The sequence below is a fragment of the Aulonocara sp. 'chitande type north' Nkhata Bay genome, linkage group LG3, assembly GCF_057382095.1.
Source record: "Aulonocara sp. 'chitande type north' Nkhata Bay isolate Kocher_YH1m ecotype deep benthic linkage group LG3, A_spYH_male_GT1.1, whole genome shotgun sequence".
NCBI lineage: Eukaryota > Metazoa > Chordata > Actinopteri > Cichliformes > Cichlidae > Aulonocara > Aulonocara sp. 'chitande type north' Nkhata Bay.
The window spans coordinates 38,715,674-38,737,277 of NC_141346.1; the positions used below are offsets into that span (position 1 = coordinate 38,715,674).

The 21,604-nt window shown below is 40.3% G+C and overlaps 3 protein-coding genes across 12 annotated transcripts in view; 1 reads left to right on the plus strand and 2 right to left on the minus strand.

The window, feature by feature from the left end:
• LOC147335591 (tripartite motif-containing protein 16-like) overlaps window positions 1-18,653 on the minus strand; it is a 32,228-nt gene extending 13,575 nt beyond the window's left edge. The window contains exons 1-3 of one of the 8 annotated variants that reach the window (XR_015126854.1): window positions 18,463-18,653; window positions 10,487-10,566; window positions 7,198-7,218 (exon numbers count right to left, since the gene is read on the minus strand). Coding sequence is in view for 3 of the 8 variants with exons in the window: in XM_086280203.1 (XP_086136329.1) it covers window positions 9,237-10,592 (1,356 nt within the window). In the remaining 5 variants the exon portion in view is untranslated. Of the gene's footprint in view, window positions 1-7,197; window positions 7,219-8,638; window positions 11,355-11,483; window positions 11,666-15,747; window positions 16,339-16,485; window positions 16,713-18,462 lie in introns of those variants that run through there. The other 7 variants (XR_015126850.1, XR_015126851.1, XM_086280219.1 and 4 more) reach the window with 7 other exon arrangements.
• Window positions 12,006-15,114, minus strand: LOC147335592 (uncharacterized). The gene is made up of 2 exons (XM_086280163.1): window positions 14,908-15,114; window positions 12,006-14,783 (listed from the first exon to the last, which is right to left on the minus strand). Exon 2 carries the CDS (start codon window positions 14,008-14,010, stop codon window positions 12,463-12,465), a length of 1,548 nt encoding a protein of 515 aa, XP_086136289.1. The 5' UTR covers window positions 14,011-14,783; window positions 14,908-15,114; the 3' UTR covers window positions 12,006-12,462.
• On the plus strand, window positions 17,151-21,190 carry homezb (homeobox and leucine zipper encoding b). Of its 3 annotated transcripts, none has more exons than XM_086280183.1 (2): window positions 17,151-17,457; window positions 19,532-21,190. In XM_086280183.1, the coding sequence occupies exon 2, from the start codon at window positions 19,548-19,550 to the stop codon at window positions 20,934-20,936; it is 1,389 nt and encodes a 462-aa protein (XP_086136309.1). In that variant the 5' UTR covers window positions 17,151-17,457; window positions 19,532-19,547; the 3' UTR covers window positions 20,937-21,190. The 3 variants fall into 3 exon arrangements, with proteins under 3 accessions (XP_086136309.1, XP_086136316.1, XP_086136301.1); XM_086280190.1 differs by having other exon boundaries at window positions 17,160-17,300; XM_086280175.1 differs by lacking the exon at window positions 17,151-17,457 and adding an exon at window positions 19,306-19,361.
• Window positions 21,191-21,604: the final 414 nt, after the last annotated feature.

Genomic DNA, 21,604 nt, shown 5'->3' on the forward strand with positions numbered 1-21,604 from the left:
TTATAACCAACCATGTTATTACCATGTTATAACCAACCATGTTACAACCATGTTATAACCAACCATGTTAAAACCAATCATGTTACAACCATGTTATAACCAACCATGTTATATTCAACCATGTTATAACCAACTATGTTATAACCATGTTATAACCAACCATAACCAAACATGTTATAACCAACCATGTTATAACCATGTTATAACCAACCATGTTATAACCAACCATATTAAAACCATGTTATAACGAACCATGTTACAACCATGTTATTACCAACCATGTTATAACCAACCATGTTATAACCAACCATGTTACAACCATGTTATAACCAACCATGTTATAACCATGTTATAACCAACCATGTTATAACCATGTTATAACCAACCCTGTTATAACCATGTTATAACCAACCCTGTTATAACCATGTTTCAAGCAACCATGTTATAACCATGTTATAACCAACCCTGTTATAACCATGTTATAACCAACCATGTTATAACCATGTTATAACCAACCATGTTATTACCATGTTATAACCAACCATGTTACAACCATGTTATAACCAACCATGTTATATTCAACCATGTTATAACCAACTATGTTATAACCATGTTATAACCAACCATAACCAAACATGTTATAACCAACCATGTTATAACCATGTTATAACCAACGTTGTTATAACCATGTTATAACCAACCATATAACCATGTTATAACGGACCATGTTATAACCATGTTATAACCAATCATGTTATAACCAACCATGTTATAACCATGTTATAACCAACGTTGTTATAACCATGTTATAACCAACCATATAACCATGTTATAACGGACCATGTTATAACCATGTTATAACCAATCCTGTTATAACCGACCATGTTACAACCATGTTATAACCAAGCATGTTATAACCAAGCATATAACCATGTTATAACGGACCATGTTATAACCAACCATAACCAAACATGTTATAACCAACCATGTTATAACCATGTTATAACCAAAGTTGTTATAACCATGTTATAACCAACCATTTTATAACCATGTAATAACGAACCATGTTATAACCATGTTATTACCAACCATGTTATAACCATGTTGTTCGTCCGCAACTGCATACTTGCTGCCAAGTATGTGTGACCTACAAGTCACATATTTTAAACGATCAAGGCGGTATGAAGAGGAAGTACCAGAGCACCTCCATCCAGCGACCCGGTCCTCTCTCGACGCCCCTGCTTGACTTTACTCAGTCTCTGTTGCACAACCATGTTATAACCATGTTATAACCAACCATGTTATAACCAACCATATTATAACCAACCATGTTATAAACAACCATATAACCATTTTATAACCGACCGTGTTATAACCATGTTATAACCAACCATGTTATAACCAACCATATAACCATGTTATAACGGACCATGTTATAACCATGTTATAACCAACCATGTTACAACCATGTTATAACCATGTTAAAACCAACCATGTTATAACCATGTTATAACCAACCATGTTACAACCATGTTATAACCAACCATGTTATAGTCAACCATGTTATAACCAACCATGTTATAACCATGTTATATCCAACCATAACCAAACATGTTATAACCATATTATAACCAACCATGTTATAACCATGTTAAAATCAACCATGTTATAACCATGTTATAACCAACCATGTTATAACCATGTTATAACCAACCATGTTATAACCAACCATGTTATAACCAAACATGTTATAACGAACCATATTAAAACCATGTTATAACGAACCATGTTATAACCATGTTATTACCAACCATGTTATAACCAACCATGTTATAACCATGTTATAGCCAACCATGTTATAACCAACCATGTTATAACCAACCATATAACCATGTTATAACCAAACATGTTACAACCATGTTATAACCAACCATGTTATAACCATGTTATAACCAACCCTGTTATAACGATGTAATAACCGACAATGTTATAACCATGTTATAACGAACCATGTTATAACCATGTTATTACCAACCATGTTATAAACAACCATGTTATAACCATGTTATGACCAACCATGTTATAACCATGTTATAAACAACAATGTTATAACCAACCATGTCATAACCATGTTATAACCAACCATGTTATAACCATGTTATTACCAACCATGTTATAACCAACCATGTTATCACTATGTAATAACCAACCATGTTATAACGAACCATTTTATAACCATGTTATAACCATGTTATAACCAACCATGTTATAACCATGTTATAACCAACCCTGTTATAACCATGTTTCAAGCAACCATGTTATAACCATGTTATAACCAAGCATGTTATAACCATGTTATAACCAACATTGTTGCAACCATGTTATAACCAACCATGTTATAACCATGTTATAACCAACCATGTTATTACCATGTTATAACCAACCATGTTACAACCATGTTATAACCAACCATGTTAAAACCAATCATGTTATAACCAACCATGTTACAACCATGTTATAACCAACCATGTTATATTCAACCATGTTATAACCAACTATGTTATAACCATGTTATAACCAACCATAACCAAACATGTTATAACCAACCATGTTATAACCATGTTATAACCAACCATGTTATATTCAACCATGTTATAACCAACGTTGTTATAACCATGTTATAACCAACCATATAACCATGTTATAACGGACCATGTTATAACCATGTTATAACCAATCATGTTATAACCAACCATGTTATAACCATGTTATAACCAGGACGGTCGTTTGATGAACGCAGTCAACTGTTTTAACAAGGGTGATATGCATCTTTGGGGTGGTGTTGTTCGTCCGCAACTGCATACTTGCTGCCAAGTTCATTACCTACAAGTCAAATATTTTAAACAATCAAGGCGGTATGGAGAGGAAGTACCAGAGCACCTCCATCCAGCCACCCGGTCCTCTCTCGACGCCCCTGCTTGGCTTTACTCAGTCTCTGTTGCACAATCGTATACCCCACAACCAAAAAGACCGGAACACCCTCCCCCAGTCCCCCGTCCAGTCTCGACACCTGTGGCTTGCGCATTGTCAGTCTCTGTGGCGCAATCGGTTAGTGCGTTTGGCTGTTAACCGAAAGGTTTGTGGTTCAAGCCCACCCAGGGACGATATCACTGTTATTCCCAGGTAATGCAGAATGCTGCACAAACGTGCAGTGCAACTGCATCCTCAAAAAGCACCAATTTTGTTTCACAATAGCGTCCATGCTAGACTCGGTCATTTGATGAACGCAGTCAACCGTTTTATCAAGGGTTATATGCATCTTTGGGGTTGCGTTGTTCTTCAGCAACTGCATACTTACTGCCAAGTTCATTACCTACAAGTCACATATTTTAAACAATCAAGGCGGTATGGAGAGAAAGTACCAGAGCACCTCCATCCAGCCACCCGGTCCTCTGTCGACACATGCAGGGGCTTGAGGTACAGGTGAGTCACTGAGGTGCAGGGGAGGCATTCCTCCTCTGCCCCCTCCTGGATACCTGCATCTCAGTTTTATTCCACAATGTACTTACATTCTCATGACACATACACTGAATGGTGTCCAGGGGGGGGGTCTGTTCATTCAGCCTCACCTCTGGTGCTGGTGCCCAATTCTCAATTTTAAATTGCATATACAGGGAGTGCAGAATTATTAGGCAAGTTGTATTTTTGAGGAATAATTTTATTATTGAACAACAACCATGTTCCCAATGAACCCAAAAAACTCATTAATATCAAAGCTGAATGTTTTTGGAAGTAGTTTTTAGTTTGTTTTTAGTTTTAGCTATTTTAGGGGGATATCTGTGTGTGCAGGTGACTATTACTGTGCATAATTATTAGGCAACTTAACAAAAAACAAATATATACCCATTTCAATTATTTATTTTTACCAGTGAAACCAATATAACATCTCCACATTCACAAATATACATTTCTGACATTCAAAAACTAAACAAAAACATTTCAGCGACCAATATAGCCACCTTTCTTTGCAAGGACACTCAAAAGCCTGCCATCCATGGATTCTGTCAGTGTTTTGATCTGTTCACCATCAACATTGCGTGCAGCAGCAACCACAGTCTCCCAGACACTGTTCAGAGAGGTGTACTGTTTTCCCTCCTTGTAAATCTCACATTTGATGATGGACCACAGGTTCTCAATGGGGTTCAGATCAGGTGAACAAGGTGGCCATGTCATTAGTTTTTCTTCTTTTATACCCTTTCTTGCCAGCCACGCTGTGGAGTACTTGGACGCGTGTGATGGAGCATTGTCCTGCATGAAAATCATGTTTTTCTTGAAGGATGCACTTCTTCCTATACCACTGCTTGAAGAAGGTGTCTTCCAGAAACTGGCAGTAGGACTGGGAGTTGAGCTTGACTCCATCCTCAACCCGAAAAGGCCCCACAAGCTCATCTTTGATGATACCAGCCCAAACCAGTACTCCACCTCCACCTTGCTGGCGTCTGAGTTGGACTGGAGCTCTCTGCCCTTTACCAATCCAGCCACGGGCCCATCCATCTGGCCCATCAAGACTCACTCTCATTTCATCAGTCCATAAAACCTTAGAGAAATCAGTCTTGAGATATTTCTTGGCCCAGTCTTGACGTTTCAGCTTGTGTGTCTTGTTCAGTGGTGGTCGTCTTTCAGCCTTTCTTACCTTGACCATGTCTCTGAGTATTGCCCACCTTGTGCTTTTGGGCACTCCAGTGATGTTGCAGCTCTGAAATATGGCCAAACTGGTGGCAAGTGGCATCTTGGCAGCTGCACGCTTGACTTTTCTCAGTTCATGGGCAGTTATTTTACGCCTTGGTTTTTCCACACGCTTCTTGCGACCCTGTTGACTATTTTGAATGAAACGCTTGATTGTTCGATGATCACGCTTCAGAAGCTTTGCAATTTTGAGACTGCTGCATCCCTCTGCAAGATATCTCACTATTTTAGACTTTTCTGAGCCTGTCAAGTCCTTCTTTTGACCCATTTTGCCAAAGGAAAGGACGTTGCCTAATAATTATGCACACCTGATATAGGGTGTTGATGTCATTAGACCACACCCCTTCTCATTACAGAGATGCACATCACCTAATATGCTTAATTGGTAGTAGGCTTTCGAGCCTATACAGCTTGGAGTAAGACAACATGCATGAAGAGGATGATGTGGACAAAATACTCATTTGCCTAATAATTCTGCACTCCCTGTAGATATTGTGGGTTCTGGGGAGGGGCCAAGCTGACACCAGCTGATAGTTTCAGGCCACCATGGTAACAAATGAAGAAAACTGAGTTACAGATAAGTGATCGCAGGAAAAGAGAGCCTTACCTGTGGCTCATCACAAATTCTTCTCTATGGTCTTTTTTCAGATTACAAAAGTTTTCAACTTACACCCTTCAGGCAACATAAATAAATAAATGAGGCTAAAATATTGTATACTTCTACAGACGTTCAGCCAGACTGTTAAATTGTGTGTAGACTGATATGTCAGAAGATATTATGGTGTCCCTGTAATATGAGTAATTAGCTCTAAAACATTCCCAACACTTATTCATTGTTTTCAGGTTTACTGTGGATTGTAATTATTTATTAAAAACAAAAACAATAAAAATATTTTTGCAATTCGTTTTCACAATCTCAAAAACAGAGGTGAGATGTCAGGATGTTTTTTGTTGCAACAAACCACATGTTGCTTCATTGTGTTAAACAGTTCACTCTGGGCCATGACCAAACTTCCAGTTCCTCTTTACACATACTGACGTTTCATAACAAGAATAACACGACACCACATTCCCACCAGAGCTAAAGTGTTTTTAGGAAACATCAAGTTTCATGCTCTGCAGAAGATGTATCATCAGATTTTTTTGTTCAGTTTAATAACTGTAAATAATTAATGCAGCAATTAAAGCAAGTATCTATAACAAGCCAAATTGTTCTTCCTATTTTAGTTCTGCAGGCTGATGGAGAAATAAGCCTGTAGCTTAACTTAAACTTCATAGAAATGTTTACATAATATTTTCCATCAGTCATATCTTTTTGAGTAGTGGCCCTTCCTGTCATGGTCTGACATGTTGTAATACAAAGGTCTATATGTACTCTGGCACTGTAACACTATACATACTATTGTGAATAATTAACAAATCAATACATGAATAAAAGAAGAGAGTTTTTAGAAGTCATGTGTCATACATATAGGGCCTTGGGGGTGGGCACACTGAACAATGTCCAGAGGGGGGTCTGTTCATTCAGCCTCACTCCGAGTGCTGGTGCCCACTTCAGAATTTTATTTTTTATGTAGATATTGAGGGTTCTTGGGAGAACTGGAAGCTGGGAGCAGGAGCTGGCTGTCCGGTTGGAGTCTGGGTTGGTGGGCTGCTCTGCTTGGACCGAGGCGGTCTGATTGTCTTCCTCCCAAAGTAAAGGGGAGCATCTCCTGGGTCTTGGGGGGATTGACCCTCTGGGGGTATTAGTGCATAGACCTGGAAGTATAGTGTGTGTGTGTGTGTGTGTGTGTGTGTGTGTGTGTGTGTATACAGCATTCATTTCTGTGTGTCTCCATTTTGGCTGAATGTGTGAGTATTTGTATATGTGTACATGAGATTGGGAATGCATGCTTGTGTCTGTGTGTGCCTGTTTTTTAATGTCTATGAGTCAGGTCAGAACATCTCAGGCACCCCCAAGTGAGGGGCATTTTCCCCCCGCCACACTCCCTGTCTGCCCCGGTCTATTGGTGGTTCTCAGTGTCTGGGGCTGAGTGCTCAGGTGTGTACCGGCTCATTCCCAGCATTTTCTTGTGGGGGGGGGGTCTGTGCCCCTGGGTCTGTCAGACCCTTGGTCTGCTGTAGCCCTATATGTCATATGTCATACATATAAAGCCAGAAATGGTTCAAACTAAAATAATTTGTTCCTACATTTAAAGCAAATACCAAACAGAGTTTACAAACCATTTCTGTGACACATGGACCACCAATCATTTTTCCACAAGAACAATTAGCCTGGGAAGAAAAGCGGGACATATTATTTCTGTATCCATTACCATCCCTGTAGTAAACTTTCCCACATGAGCACTTCCATTCTGCTTCTGGGTCGTGTTTTGGACATTTTCCTTTCCCAGTCGTACAAATGGAGTCAGTTCCTTGTTGGTCAGGCTCATCTCCATAGTTATTATTTTTTCCCTCTGGTGCTGTCTGGTTCTGCAGTAGAAGGACAGTGAGGAGCAGAGATGGGCAGTAACGCGTTACTTGTAACGCGTTACTGTAATCTGATTACTTTTTTCAAGTAACAAGTAAAGTAAGGGATTACTATTGCAAAATCGGTAATTAGATTACCGTTACTTTCCCATAGGAACGCTGCGTTACTGCGTTACTAAAACCGTGATTTTTTGCGAGAATGTCTCACGACAGTGACGTAAGCAAGTGCGCCGTTGGTGACAACAGCTGTGTGCAGATCAACAATGGATCACATATCGATTGTGGGAGAGAGTATGAGCGTGCAGCGTTTAAAGCGTGGAAGTACTGACCTTACTTTGAGTTTGATTCCATAAAAAGTGACAAAAACATTAGCATCCATCGTGCGTGGGAAGAAAACTTCTTTTTACAGCGAAAAAACCCCCTAAACTTCCGAGCAAGCACCGAGTGCGCAACAACGTAATGGGAAACTCACAGAGAAAGTCGCGGATTCTTCAACTGACCGCGGCACAGCTGCACCAGGGTAAACCTCCGCCTGCCACAGTCCTGCTTTACAGGTGAAAATAGAGCAACAGGACCGCTGAGTCTTTGACTTTATTTATTTTCTGCTGTGTTTTACTTGCATCTATTTGAAAGAGTGAGTGTAAACACAAAAAATATTTTATTTTATGTGCTGGAATGTGTAGAAAATAGGTTTAAATGTTAAACTAATTTATTCAAGTCAGAGAATGTTGCATATAATTAAAATTTTTCTTGATGCATAAAGTTAAAAGATTAAAACTGATAAAACAAGTTTAAAAAAGGAGACTTTTCCATTTGATTACATTTTGTATGATGGATTATGCAGAAAAAGTAGAATTGGGCTGAAAGATCTATCGCTTTATCACCTCTTCAGGTTGTAAATCGTGTTTTTAAAAAGTAACTAAGTAATTAATTACTTTTGAAAATAAGTAATCAGTAAAGTAACGGGATTACTTTTTGGGGAAGTAATCAGTAATTAGTTACTGATTACTTTTTTCAAGTAACTTGACCAACACTGGTGAGGAGGCATCAAAGTTCCACAACACCTCCACCTTTTCAAGTGGTGGCATTGCCTCATCGCCATTCTCCTCCTCGTTTGTAGTTAACTCAGAAGACACCATGTGTTGCTTTGCTGTGTTGGCCATGTTACTTTCTCCTTCTTTAAACGATGCATCAGAATCATCATCATTCTCCATTGTGTGAAAGCTATCAGTTTGTTGGAAATCGATGACCCACCCTGTAGATTATAAACATTTATAGCAGAACAACAGTTCCCTGTATGTGCTTACAAGTGAATGTATAACAATGAGTCTGGTTTAATCTAATGACCCCAAAAACTAGTGAGGTGTACACTCAGTGTTTAAATATTAAATGTTCACTGGATAAAATTAAAAGACCTAAAATGTTTCGTTCAACTTTTAATGGGGAAAAATATGTATATAATAAACTGGCAAATTTCATTAAAAAAAAAAAACGGTGTTAAAAAACTTAAAAATGCAGTGTTAAAGCATTCCACATATTAAAATATACTCTGTTATTTATCAGATGATTTACATTGTATAAATCAAAAGTAGCTCTGTCTTGTCAATAATAAGACCAAAGAGCTGTGTGTACAATGGAGAACACCACCAGTAGATGGACACAAACATCTTCAACTTGCAGGTGAAATAAAGCAGAAACGGTTCAAACTAAAAGAATTAGTTGGTGCATTAGAAGCAAATACCAAAGCTAAACATATATAATTAACCAAAAAAAGCATTTTAGGACAAAAAAAGACAACTAAATAATGAGTAGATCTATGATTAGCAAAGTTTACAAACCACCTCTGTGACACTAAGAGGTTTTCCACAGGAACAAACAGACTGGTGGGAGTAGCCAGAACTATGATCCCGGTACCTGTTACCATCCCAGTAGTAATCTTTCCCACATGAACACTTCCAGTCCTGCTGCTGAGTCCTGCTGTGGATATTTTGCTTTCCCAGTTGGACAAATGGGGCCAGGTCTCAGTTACTGACGCTTGCTTTAAGCTTCATTGTGATTATTTCTTCTCTCTGGTGCTGTCCGGTTCTGCTGAAGAAGGACAGCGTGGAGGCAGCAAAGTTCCACAACACCTCCACCTTTTCAGGTCGTGGTACAGGCTCTTCTCCGGTCTCCCCCTGATATGTGATTGATGCAGAGGTTGTCACGAGTTGGGTCCCAGTTTTGGCTGTGCCAGTATTTTGCACCTTCAAACCTTGTGAAGTGGATGATTGAGAACCTTCATTTCTCTTTGTTGTGAGGCTGCTGAGCTCCTTATCCTCCCAGCACAGTCCATACACAGCTCCATCCTTCAAGTTCTTTGCACACTTTTTATCACATAAACCAATCGTCCAATCAGACTCTTCGGACAGACTGACCACCCACCTCTGAAAGCTGCTGGCTGTCTTGGTACTACAGATTAGAAGAGTTGCACAGCACTGTCCCAGCCAGCTATTGTGGAAAACCTTCCTGTTGTCTTTGGACAGCGACATGCCAGGACCCAGAGACTGTGGCTCAAAGATCAGGTCTGAACCAGTGGGAACAAGCTCCTGGTGGTGTTCAGGATCAACCAGAGTCAGCAATGATCCCCAGAACTGAGACGCTTGCTTCACCATCTTCTCCCCATTCTGTCTCATCTCCTCAACCAGTTTGTCCCGATGGCTGCCCGGCTCCAGCCCTTTACTCAGATCCACAGCTTTGGCCTTCTCCACATCCTGATGCACCTGAGAATACATCTGCAGGAAACTGAAGGTGTCCTTCTCCTTCTGTGCTGCTTCCAGGCTGCTCTTGCTGGTTTTCAGGGACACCATACGAGCAGAGACTGAGCTCTGGACGCTGGTCAGAGAGATGTCACGCAGCTTAGTCACAGCCTCAATCAGACGCACACTGCAGCGACCCAGCTTCTCTCTTTCACTCTTCTCCCACTTTTCCAGACTCACATTCTCATCGTCTGTTTTCTCCTGTAAGATCAGCTGCTCAGCTTTCAGCTTCTCCAGGAGCTCTTTGTGGGCTGTGGAGAAGGTCTTCATATTGTGTAGGCGGTGCTGGTCCTCAATGGCGCAGGAAACACACACACAGGTCATGTCGTCCAAGCAGTAGTACTCCAGGAGCTTGCCGTGCTGAGGACATTTGGTGTTCCCACATAAATCCATGGGTTCAGTCAGAGGATGAGTCTGCAGTAACACAGGTGTGGTCAGGTGGGCCTGGAGGTGCTGGACACACATGGAGATCTCACACTTCATGCACGTCTTCTTTGCTGGTTTCCTGTCCTCTGCACACATGTCACAGAGGACAGTTTGTGGATCTGTTCTTCTCCTTTTTGTTTGTATGTTGTCAGACATGTTTTCCAGCAGGAGGTCCTCCTTAGATTTGTTGAGTATAATTCAGTGTTGAATAAAGTCCTTGTCAACTCTCTTTTAGAAAAAAATTGGAATTTGATGAACTCCTGAGTTTTGCTCTTTTCTTGCCTGTTTCTGATCACCGTGTTTAGTCTGCTCAGGAGTACTGCACTACACTTTCAATTCCCTGAAAACTCCACACTGAAGGGGTGGAGTCAGACAAATGTGACTGCAGCTGTTTTATAATGTTTGCAATTCAGTTTCATTTCCTCCAAGATTGACAGGAAACACTCAAAATGTTAAAACACTGAATAAGCAATCTATAAAATCCAGGCAGCAATAAACCAGTTATAATTAGCACAAGATTGATTTTAGGAGCTATTTAATATTCACATTTTCTCACTTCATATGTTTGTACAGAACCACATCTTCATTTAGCTCCAAAATAAGCATCATCATTAAATGAAACAAAGAGGATACTGGAGTTCTCACACTTCATACAGGTCTTCTTTGCTGGTTTTCTTTCCTCTTTCACACAGAACAGCTTATGGATCAGCCGGTGTTTTTGGATGTTTATTTAAATCTGGATCTCCTGATTTGATTTGTTGAATGTCATTCAGTCCTTAAAGAATCTCTGCTGCTCTTTGTTTGACTCCAGTTCAATGAACAGAAGTGTTTTCTAGCCTGGTCTCTCACTTATTTATAAATCCAGTAGCACCGTACAAAAGTTTGGATCATCTGGAAGTTAGTTTGCACTTTGCACTGCTAAAACAAATAGAGAACAGGCAGAGTCAGGCAAGTTTAACTGCAGAAATATGGACGTGTTAGAAACACTGACCAGAGTTTGATTTGCAAACACACTTTTGTGCTAGGGTAGAAAAGACATGGACTTACATGGAATTACGAAATCCACAGAGCATTTTTTCCGTTGTTGTGCTGACATTAAAATACTGTTAATTTACCATAATGTAGCTTATGGATGACATTCATTCACTGGCGTTCAGCTGCCCTTATTTTCTATCATGTGTAACAAAGAGGAAAAACATTTTTAATGTAAAGTCACAATACCTGGTGATTATTTAAAGGCTTTGATGTTAGAGGCAGGATTCCTGTCAGCACTGAACAAATGTATTTATCAGATTGTTGGAAACTGACCGCCCTGCCTGTAGATTATAAACCTTTATGACAGAACAATAGTTCCCTGTATGTGCCTCCAAGTTACTGTAGAACAATGAGCCTGCTCTTATCTAATGAGACAAAATCTTATCAGTTTTTGTGTCCTTATATAAGACCCGTAGTATTTTGCAGCCTGGTCTCTCAGTATTTTCAGTTTTCAATATTCAAACTAATTAAAACCAATAGAATGCAGATTGATTTGCTTTACTTTTATACTGACAAAGGTGTACTTAATAAACTGGCAAATTCAGTAACTTTCTTTTGTCCACTTAACACAAATGAAAATGCAATGTTCTCGCTTCAGTTACTCAGATATGTAAAGCATTGCATATATTAAAAGTATACTCACTTTATTATTTATCAGATCATTTACATTGTATAAAACATTGTATAAAACAACAGCTTCAACTTGCAGGTGAAATAAAGTAGAAACGGTTCAAACTAAAAGAATTTGTTGCTACATTTAAAGCAAACACTGGAGCTAAGAATATTTTAATTAACAAAATAAAATTACATAAAAAAAACAAAATTCTTTTACTTTTTTAATTTACTTTACTTTGATATGTGATACATCGCACAACAAGTTCATCACTGAAGCTAAAACAATTTCTTCACAGTTAATGAATCTGAAAGACAGTCAGTTCCACTGATATTCATACAGGGACAGAAAATGACTAAATGATCAGCAGAGTTTGAACTAACAGAGTTTACAAACCATTTCTGTGACACATGGACCACCAATCATTTTTCCACAAGAACAATTAGCCTGGGAAGAAAAGCAGGGCACATTATTTCTGTATCCATTGCCATCCCTGTAGTAAACTTTCCCACATGAGCACTTCCATTCCTGCCTCTGGGTCGTGTTTTGGACATTTTCCTTTCCCAGTCGTACAAATGGAGTCAGTTCCTTGTTGTTCAGGCTCATCTCCATAGTTATTATTTCATCCCTCTGGTGCTGTCCGGTTCTGCTGTAGAAGGACAGTGAGGAGGCATCAAAGTTCCACAACACCTCCACCTTTTCAAGTGGTGGCATGGCCTCATCACCATTCTCCTCCTCATTTGTAATTAACTCAGAAGACACCATGTGTTGCTTTGCTGTGTTGGCCTTGTTACGTTCTCCTTCTTTAAACGATGCATCAGAATCATCATCGTTCTCCATTGTGTGAAAGCTGAGCTGCTTATCTTCCGAGCACAGTCCATAGAAAGGTTCATCCTTCAAGTTCTTTGCACACTTTTTATCACATAAACCAATCGTCCAATCAGACTCTTCGGACAGACTGATCACCCACCTCTGAAAGCTGCTGGCTGTCTTGGTACTACAGATTAGAAGAGTTGCACAGCACTGTCCCAGCCAGCTATTGTGGAAAACCTTCCTGTTGTCTTTGGACAGCGACATGCCAGGACCCAGAGACTGTGGCTCAAAGATCAGGTCTGAACCAGTGGGAACAAGCTCCTGGTGGTGTTCAGGATCAACCAGAGTCAGCAATGATCCCCAGAACTGAGACGCTTGCTTCACCATCTTCTCCCCATTCTGTCTTATCTCCTCAACCAGTTTGTCCCGATGGCTGCCCGGCTCCAGCCCTTTACTCAGATCCACAGCTTTGGCCTTCTCCACATCCTGATGCACCTGAGAATACATCTGCAGGAAACTGAAGGTGTCCTTCTCCTTCTGTGCTGCTTCCATGCTGCTCTTGCTGGTTTTCAGGGACACCATACGAGCAGAGACTGAGCTCTGGACGCTGGTCAGAGAGATGTCACGCAGCTTAGTCACAGCCTCAATCAGACGCACACTGCAGCGACCCAGCTTCTCTCTTTCACTCTTCTCCCACTTTTCCAGACTCACATTCTCATCGTCTGTTTTCTCCTGTAAGATCAGCTGCTCAGCTTTCAGCTTCTCCAGGAGCTCTTTGTGGGCTGTGGAGAAGGTCTTCATATTGTGTAGGCGGTGCTGGTCCTCAATGGCGCAGGAAACACACACACAGGTCATGTCGTCCAAGCAGTAGTACTCCAGGAGCTTGCCGTGCTGAGAACATTTGGTGTTCCCACATAAATCCATGGGTTCAGTCAGAGGATGAGTCTGCAGTAACACAGGTGTGGTCAGGTGGGCCTGGAGGTGCTGGACACACATGGAGATCTCACACTTCATGCACGTCTTCTTTGCTGGTTTCCTGTCCTCTGCACACATGTCACAGAGAACAGTTTGTGGATCTGTTCTTCTCCTTTTTGTTTGTATGTTGTCAGACATGTTTTCCAGCAGGAAGTCCTCCTTAGATTTGTTGAGTATAATTCAGTGTTGAATAAAGTCCTTGTTGCTCTCTTTCTGACTCTTTTTTAGAAAAAATTTGGAATTTGATGAACTCCTGAGTTTTGCTCTTTTCTTGCCTGTTTCTGATCACCGTGTTTAGTCTGCTCAGGAGTGCTGCACCACACTTTCAATTCCCTGAAAACTCCACACTGAAGGGGTGGAGTCAGACAAATGTGACTGCAGCTGTTTTATAATGTTTGCAATTCAGTTTAATTTCCTCCAAGATTGACAGGAAACACTCAAAATTTTAAAACACTGAATAAGCAATCTATAAAATCCAGGCAGCAATAAACCAGTTATAATTAGCACAAGATTGATTTTAGGAGCTATTTAATATTCACATTTTCTCACTTCATATGTTTGTACAGAACCACATCTTCATTTAGCTCCAAAATAAGCATCATCATTAAATGAAACAAAGAGGATACTGGAGTTCTCACACTTCATACAGGTCTTCTTTGCTGGTTTTCTTTCCTCTTTCACACAGAACAGCTTATGGTTCGGCCGGTGTTTTTAGATGTTTATTTAAATCTGGATCTCCTGATTTGATTTGTTGAATGTCATTCAGTCCTTAAAGAATCTCTGCTGCTCTTTGTTTGACTCCAGTTCAATGAACAGAAGTGTTTTCTAGCCTGGTCTCTCACTTATTTATAAATCCAGTAGCACCGTACAACAGTTTGGATCATCTGGAAGTTAGTTTGCACTTTGCACTGCTAAAACAAATAGAGAACAGGCAGAGTCAGGCAAGTTTAACTGCAGAAATATGGACGTGTTAGAAACACTGACCAGAGTTTGATTGGCAAACACACTTTTAGGGTAGAAAAGACATGGACTTACATGGAATTACGAAATCCACAGAGCAATTTTTCCATTGTTGTGCTGACATTAAAATACTGTTAATTTACCATAATGTAGCTTATGGATGACATTCATTCACTGGCGTTCAGCTGCCCTTATTTTCTATCATGTGTAACAAAGAGGAAAAACATTTTTAATGTAAAGTCACAATACCTGGTGATTATTTAAAGGCTTTGATGTTAGAGGCAGGATTCCTGTCAGCACTGAACAAATGTATTTATCAGATTGTTGGAAACTGACCGCCCTGCCTGTAGATTATAAACCTTTATGACAGAACAATAGTTCCCTGTATGTGCCTCCAAGTTACTGTAGAACAATGAGCCTGCTCTTATCTAATGAGACAAAATCTTATCAGTTTTTGTGTCCTTATATAAGACCCGTAGTATTTTGCAGCCTGGTCTCTCAGTCTTTTCAGTTTTCAATATTCAAACTAATTAAAACCAATAGAATGCAGATTGATTTGCTTTACTTTTATACTGACAAAGGTGTACTTAATAAACTGGCAAATTCAGTAACTTTCTTTTGTCCAATTAACACAAATGAAAATGCAATGTTCTCGCTTCAGTTACTCAGATATGTAAAGCATTGCATATATTAAAAGTATACTCACTTTATTATTTATCAGATCATTTACATTGTATAAAACAACAGCTGTTTCTTTGTTGTCGATAATAAGACCGAAGAGCTGTGTGAACAATGTGAGAGCACCACCAGCAGATGGAGACACACGTCTTCAACTTGCAGGTGAAATAAAGTAGAAACGGTTCAAACTAAAAGAATTTGTTGCTACATTTAAAGCAAACACTGGAGCTAAGAATATTTTAATTAACAAAAAAACAAAATTGTTTTACTTTTTTAATTTACATTACTTTCATATGTGATACATCGCACAACAAGTTAATCACTGAAGCAGCACAATGTCTTCACAGTTTATGAATGTGAAAGACAGTCAGTTACACTGATATTCATACAGGGACAGAAAATGACTAAATGATCAGCAGAGTTTGAACTAACAGAGTTTACAAACCATTTCTGTGACACATGGACCACCAATCATTTTTCCACAAGAACAATTAGCCTGGGAAGAAAAGCGGGACATATTATTTCTGTATCCATTACCATCCCTGTAGTAAGCTTTCCCACATGAGCACTTCCATTCTTGCTTCTGGGTCGTGTTTTGGACATTTTCCTTTCCCAGTCGTACAAATGGAGTCAGTTCCTTGTTGTTCAGGCTCATCTCAATAGTTATTATTTCATCCCTCTGGTGCTGTCTGGTTCTGCAGTAGAAGAAGAGTGAGGAGACATCAAAGTTCCACAACACCTTTTCAAGTGGTGGTAAAGGCTGGAGGTGCTGGACACACATGGAGATCTCACACTTCATGCACGTCTTCTTTGCTGGTTTCCTGTCCTCTGCACACATGTCACAGAGGATCTGTTCTTCTCCTTTTTGTTTGTATGTTGTCAGACATGTTTTAGAAGAAAGAAAGAAGATTTTGACAGGAATTGGTCTTGTTTCCAAAGATTCAGAAATTAAAAAGCTTTGATCAGTGTGCATACCCCAGTGTGATGTGATAGTTTGAGCTGCACTCCGTCCTCACCGGTATACTTTACTCAGAAATAACCCAGTGTCAGCTATAAATTCTTATCGTAGCAACCTAATCCTATATGTTCACACTCCCATAAAAAAATCTGTCAAAAAATATGAAATTGTTTAACACAGGCAAAATAAATACACAGTTACAAGTATAAACACCACACCTAAATAAAACGTATGTCAGCTAAGAAATGATTGACCTTTGTGGCCAGGGTTAGGCCACAAGGGCAGTTACTTCATATCATTTCTTAAAACTGTATTAAAAAAAGAAATTCCTAGCATAGCCTACCTGGCTGAACAGGTAAACCATGTGCCATAAGGTTGTTGCAGAGGACTGAATATGGGACCATTTACTGCAATTTTTCTCCCAGTTTTCCTGCCTTCTTTCTGTCCCAGTTAATATTTTTAAATGGGATATTTATTAAAACCAGGTGTATTTCTGGCTCAAAATCTTTGTGGGGTGTCATCGAGACAAAAATTAATTTTGTTTTGTTTTCTCATTTAATAAATTAAAATCGGAAAAAAAAATGATTTAAGAACATTTCATTTGGGAGATTGAAAATGGTCAGCACCCCAGATGTACCTTATATGTAAAGTGAATGCAAGTCTATCACATTTCATATATAACCTCTGTCATGAGCCAAATAACAATGTGTTCCTAATGATGTGACCAGTGACTTCGGGGAAGAATTTGTAAATTATTTTTTCGCCTTTTTATTGTATATTTCGGACAGTTTTCAAAGGGAACATCAGACAGGAGCTGACGTTGTTTCTCAAGGTTGGCGGGCGCCAAAGTTTTATGAATGCAAGGCAAACCCAGGAAATACTTTTATTAAGCTAACTACACCTGTGCACCGAAGTTAGCCTTAAACGTACCGCTAGTGCTAACAAACAGGCAGCAGTGCTCCGATAAAGCAACGGGGTGAACAGTGAAGGTAACCAGTACTTTTTAACATCACTGTGTGTTACTCATAACCGGGTTAGAGAGGTCAGTCCCGGTCAGAATATAACAAGCTAACATCAAAGTGTAGCCAGCTAAAGTTAGCTAGCTAAGTTAGCTAGCTAAGTTAGCGAGACTTTGTTTAGTTAATTAGCTAAAAGTATTAAACAATAAGTAATATTTAATTAATTAAAGTAATACGTAATTAACAGGAATCAGTTTGGGTGTAACCTTACTTTCTTGGGCATTAAATCACTGAAACCAAAAGGATTAAAATTAACATTTAGAGTATTTAATATGTTCAGTTCTTACTCTTACGTCTTATGTCTTACTCTTATTGAGGTACTACTAACTTAGGGGATTAAATTGAGCTCCAGGTATGAGTTAATTTTATAATTAATATTTTAAAAAAATATATAAAATAACCAGCTGTTATAAATTACACAGCACCATTAAGTTTGTGAAACAACTTTAGCAGCGCCACGGTGAAAATGGTGATCATCTGCCAAAAAGTGATTTCTGATATTAAACTTTTGTGGACCTATCATCTATCAAATGTGTCTCTAATGAATGATCAAAAGCCATTATGTAAGCGAGTAAGAAAAGACCTGCCAGCATGTAGAAGTTGCAGCCACTCTTTGGCAAAGTCACTTTTATATATCTTTTGTTTATGTGGGCAAAATGTCTCATTGACATCAAAAATCTGGTATAAAAAACTGCAAGAAATATAATATAACACTAATATCAAGACATTTAAGTGGCCAAAAGGACTGGATTGATTATAATGTGAAACAGACTACATACAATAATGCACAGTTATAAGGATGCTTGCAAAGCAGGTCATTTTTAAAAATTTTAAATTTTATCTATAACACCTTATAATGCCCGTTCATAATGTAAATAAAGATATTGGACTATTCATCTTAAGAACTAATCACTGTGCAATAGACTGACAATAGTCAAAATACTGTGCAATAGACATTTTCCTGGAGGAACCTACCCGAGGGATCTATCTATCCGTCTTCTGTATCTTATCAGTTTCTCACATAGCTGTGGAGAAATTTTGGGATATTCCTCGTTGCTTGTGTTCTGGTTTTGTTCAGATCTGCTGCCATGTTCATTCTAGACCAGGGGTGAGCAGGCCTCGAGGGCTAGTGTCCCTGCAGGTTTTAGGTGCGTCCTTGAACCAACACAGCTGATTTAAATGGCTAAATTAGCTCCTCGACATGTCCTGAAGTTCTCCAGAGGCCTGGTAATGAACTAATCATGTGATTCAGGTGTGTTAACCCAAGGTGCGATCTAAAACCTGCAGGACACTGGCCCTCGAAGCCTGGAATTGCCCACCCCTGCTCTAGACAGAAGAGTTTTTTCCCTTAACCCTTTCTAACAAGCCATACTTTTTCAGTTTTTTTTCTAATAATAATGTCATGAACATTAACATTAATCGTGCTAACTGAGACCTGTAGAGCCTGAGATGGAGCTCTTTGGTTTTTTTGCAGTGTCTCTGAAGATTGCATGGTCTGATCCTGTTGTGAATTTGCTGGGACGCCCTCTCCTGGGAAGATTGAGTCTTTATGTTAACACACATCTGAATGCTCCAGACCAGGGGTGCCCAATCCCGGTCCTCGAGAGCTACTATCCTGCAGCTTTTAGATGCATCCCTACTCCAACACAGCTGAATCAAATGGTTTGATCTCTTCAGCATGCCATCATGTTTGGCAAAGGCCTGATAACAAGCCATTCATTTGATTCAGGTGTGTGGGAACAAGGATGCATCTAAAAGCTGCAGGACGGTAGCTCTCGAGGACTGGGATTGGGCACCCCTGCTCCAGACCATTAAACTGCCAAAACTTCTGCTTTTATAGACATGCTCACGCCTGCTGATACCTCATTAATCAGGTGCATTTGATTATCAGCACCTGGCTGCTACTTACCGGAAGTGCACGATAAACAAATCAAATATCTAAGAAATCAAATACTTCATCACAGGCACTGGGAAAATCCTGCTCAGTAATTTTGACCTTAGAGTATTTTATTTAGTTGTACATGTTTCTGTCTGCTGTTTTCAGGAGTGCATCACGACAGATGAGTAAGATGAGGCACTTTGCTGATGAAGAGCTCCTCGGACTCGGTCAGAAACCACCTGGCACTCGTGAAGAGACTCCAGCTTTCTCAGACATGAGCCCTACCCCCATGGCTAACGGCATGAACCAGAGAAGTGTGGTGTGTTTCCCCTTGATCTCTGAGAGTAGGAAGCTTGTGTGGGTGCATTCGCACCAGATCGACTCACAGATACACGGCGCTGCGGAGCTGGACGAGGCCTTTGACAGGTTTCCCTACCTAACACACAGACAGACCGCCGAACTGGCAGAGAGTTGCCACCTGCACCCAGACCAGGTGAAGGCGTGGTTCATGGCACAGAGGCTCCGCTACGGCATCAGCTGGGACTATGAAGACATCCGTGAGGTCCAAAGGAAGTTCAACTCAAGTCAGGAAAAGAAGGAGCTTCAAGGCGGGACGGAGAGAGAAATAATGGAGGACGGAAGAGAGAAGAGAAAAGTGAAAGCAACTGGTGGGAATGCAAAGGGAAGAGGAGTGAGAGGAGACAGCGCAAATGTTAATGAGCAGTTGAAGAGAGACATGAAGGAGCAACCAGTGAAGGAGAAAAAAAGCAGCACACAAAAACGAAAAAAGACAACAGCAACAGACCAGATGGGAAAGAAGATCATGAAGCGTGATAAGGAGGAGATGATGGATAAAGTGGAAAGTGGGGGAGAAAAATGCCCCAAGCGTCGTGGCAGAAAAAGAAAAAAACCAAGAGTGATCAAAAGTTGCATGCAAGAGGAGAGTAATGCACCTCCGGCTCCCAGCTCTCTGCTCGGCCCCCAGGCTGAAAACCAAACTTCTGATGCATCTCCAGCGCCTGACAACCAGACACGTCTGCTGCAGAGAGCCGGCGATCCCTGCTCTACCATAGACGGCGACTTCAGGGAGAAAAAAGAAATCGAGGGTGCAGATCTGCAAGCAGAGCCGGACCACAGCGTTTTCATCACAGATATTGACAAACTAAAGGCCCTCATCGAAGTGAAAAACACCCCCTCTTCCGCAGAGCCTACACCTACTACTCGGCTCCACTGCAAGACGCCGGCCCAGCTGGCAATGATGAAGATGGCGTTCCTGCAATGCCAGTACCCAGACAAGGAGCAGTACAGCCGGCTGGCAAGGCTGGTCGATGTGCCACGCTTGGCGGTCATTCAGTGGTTCGCCGACATGCGCTATTTCATTAAGAGAGGGAGGCCTCGTTGGATGAATGAGGAGGAGCACCATCGGGTACTGGGCAACATCATGTATCAGCAGTACATGAACGCGATGACTAAAGTAAAGTTGCCCAATAGCATTAACTCCTGGATTATGATGCTCGAAGGGAACAAAGGCTACAGCGAGGAGAAAAATGTGAAGATCCCTCCAGAGTAGAAATAGCACAACAGCTCTTATGGCTCATATAAAAACACAGCTGGATCGTTTTTTAGTTCATCTGTTCTTCAGGCAGTTGTCAACTTGTTTATCAAGGTCCCATGTTAGACAGACCCCCTGATTCCATGTTTTTCCTGCTGTTTTAGTTAGTGTGTTCAAAAGATCCTCATTCGGATTCTAGGTGCAGTTTTAGTCTGTTTATGCTGTGCAGCTGTTTTCACTGTCTTAATAAAAGCACTTTTATTGCTCTTTCAGCAGGACTCAGCTGATTAGTTACAGCAAAACACAAATTATTCCTCAGTGCGGACAGAAAACACAGGGATGTTTGAAAGAAGACACATGTTTCAGCATGTAATCCACACTAAATTACACCAACACTGGACACTTTAAAACAGTGGTGTCAAACATAAGGCCCGGGGCAAAGAATCGGCCCAATAAAGACTTCAGTCCTGGACTGAAACTGTGAAGGAGAGTGTAGATTTTCGGCTTTTCACTAAATTTTACATGTTTTCCTACTAAGAGCTCTGCAGGTCATTCATACTAAACCAAAGTAATTAATAGCTAAATGACAGAGAAGTTATTTTTTCCCCACTGTGTACATTTCTTTCATTTTCTGCTATTTAGGTTAGGTTCAGTTTTATACTTAAAGACAGTCTAGAAAATGAGCT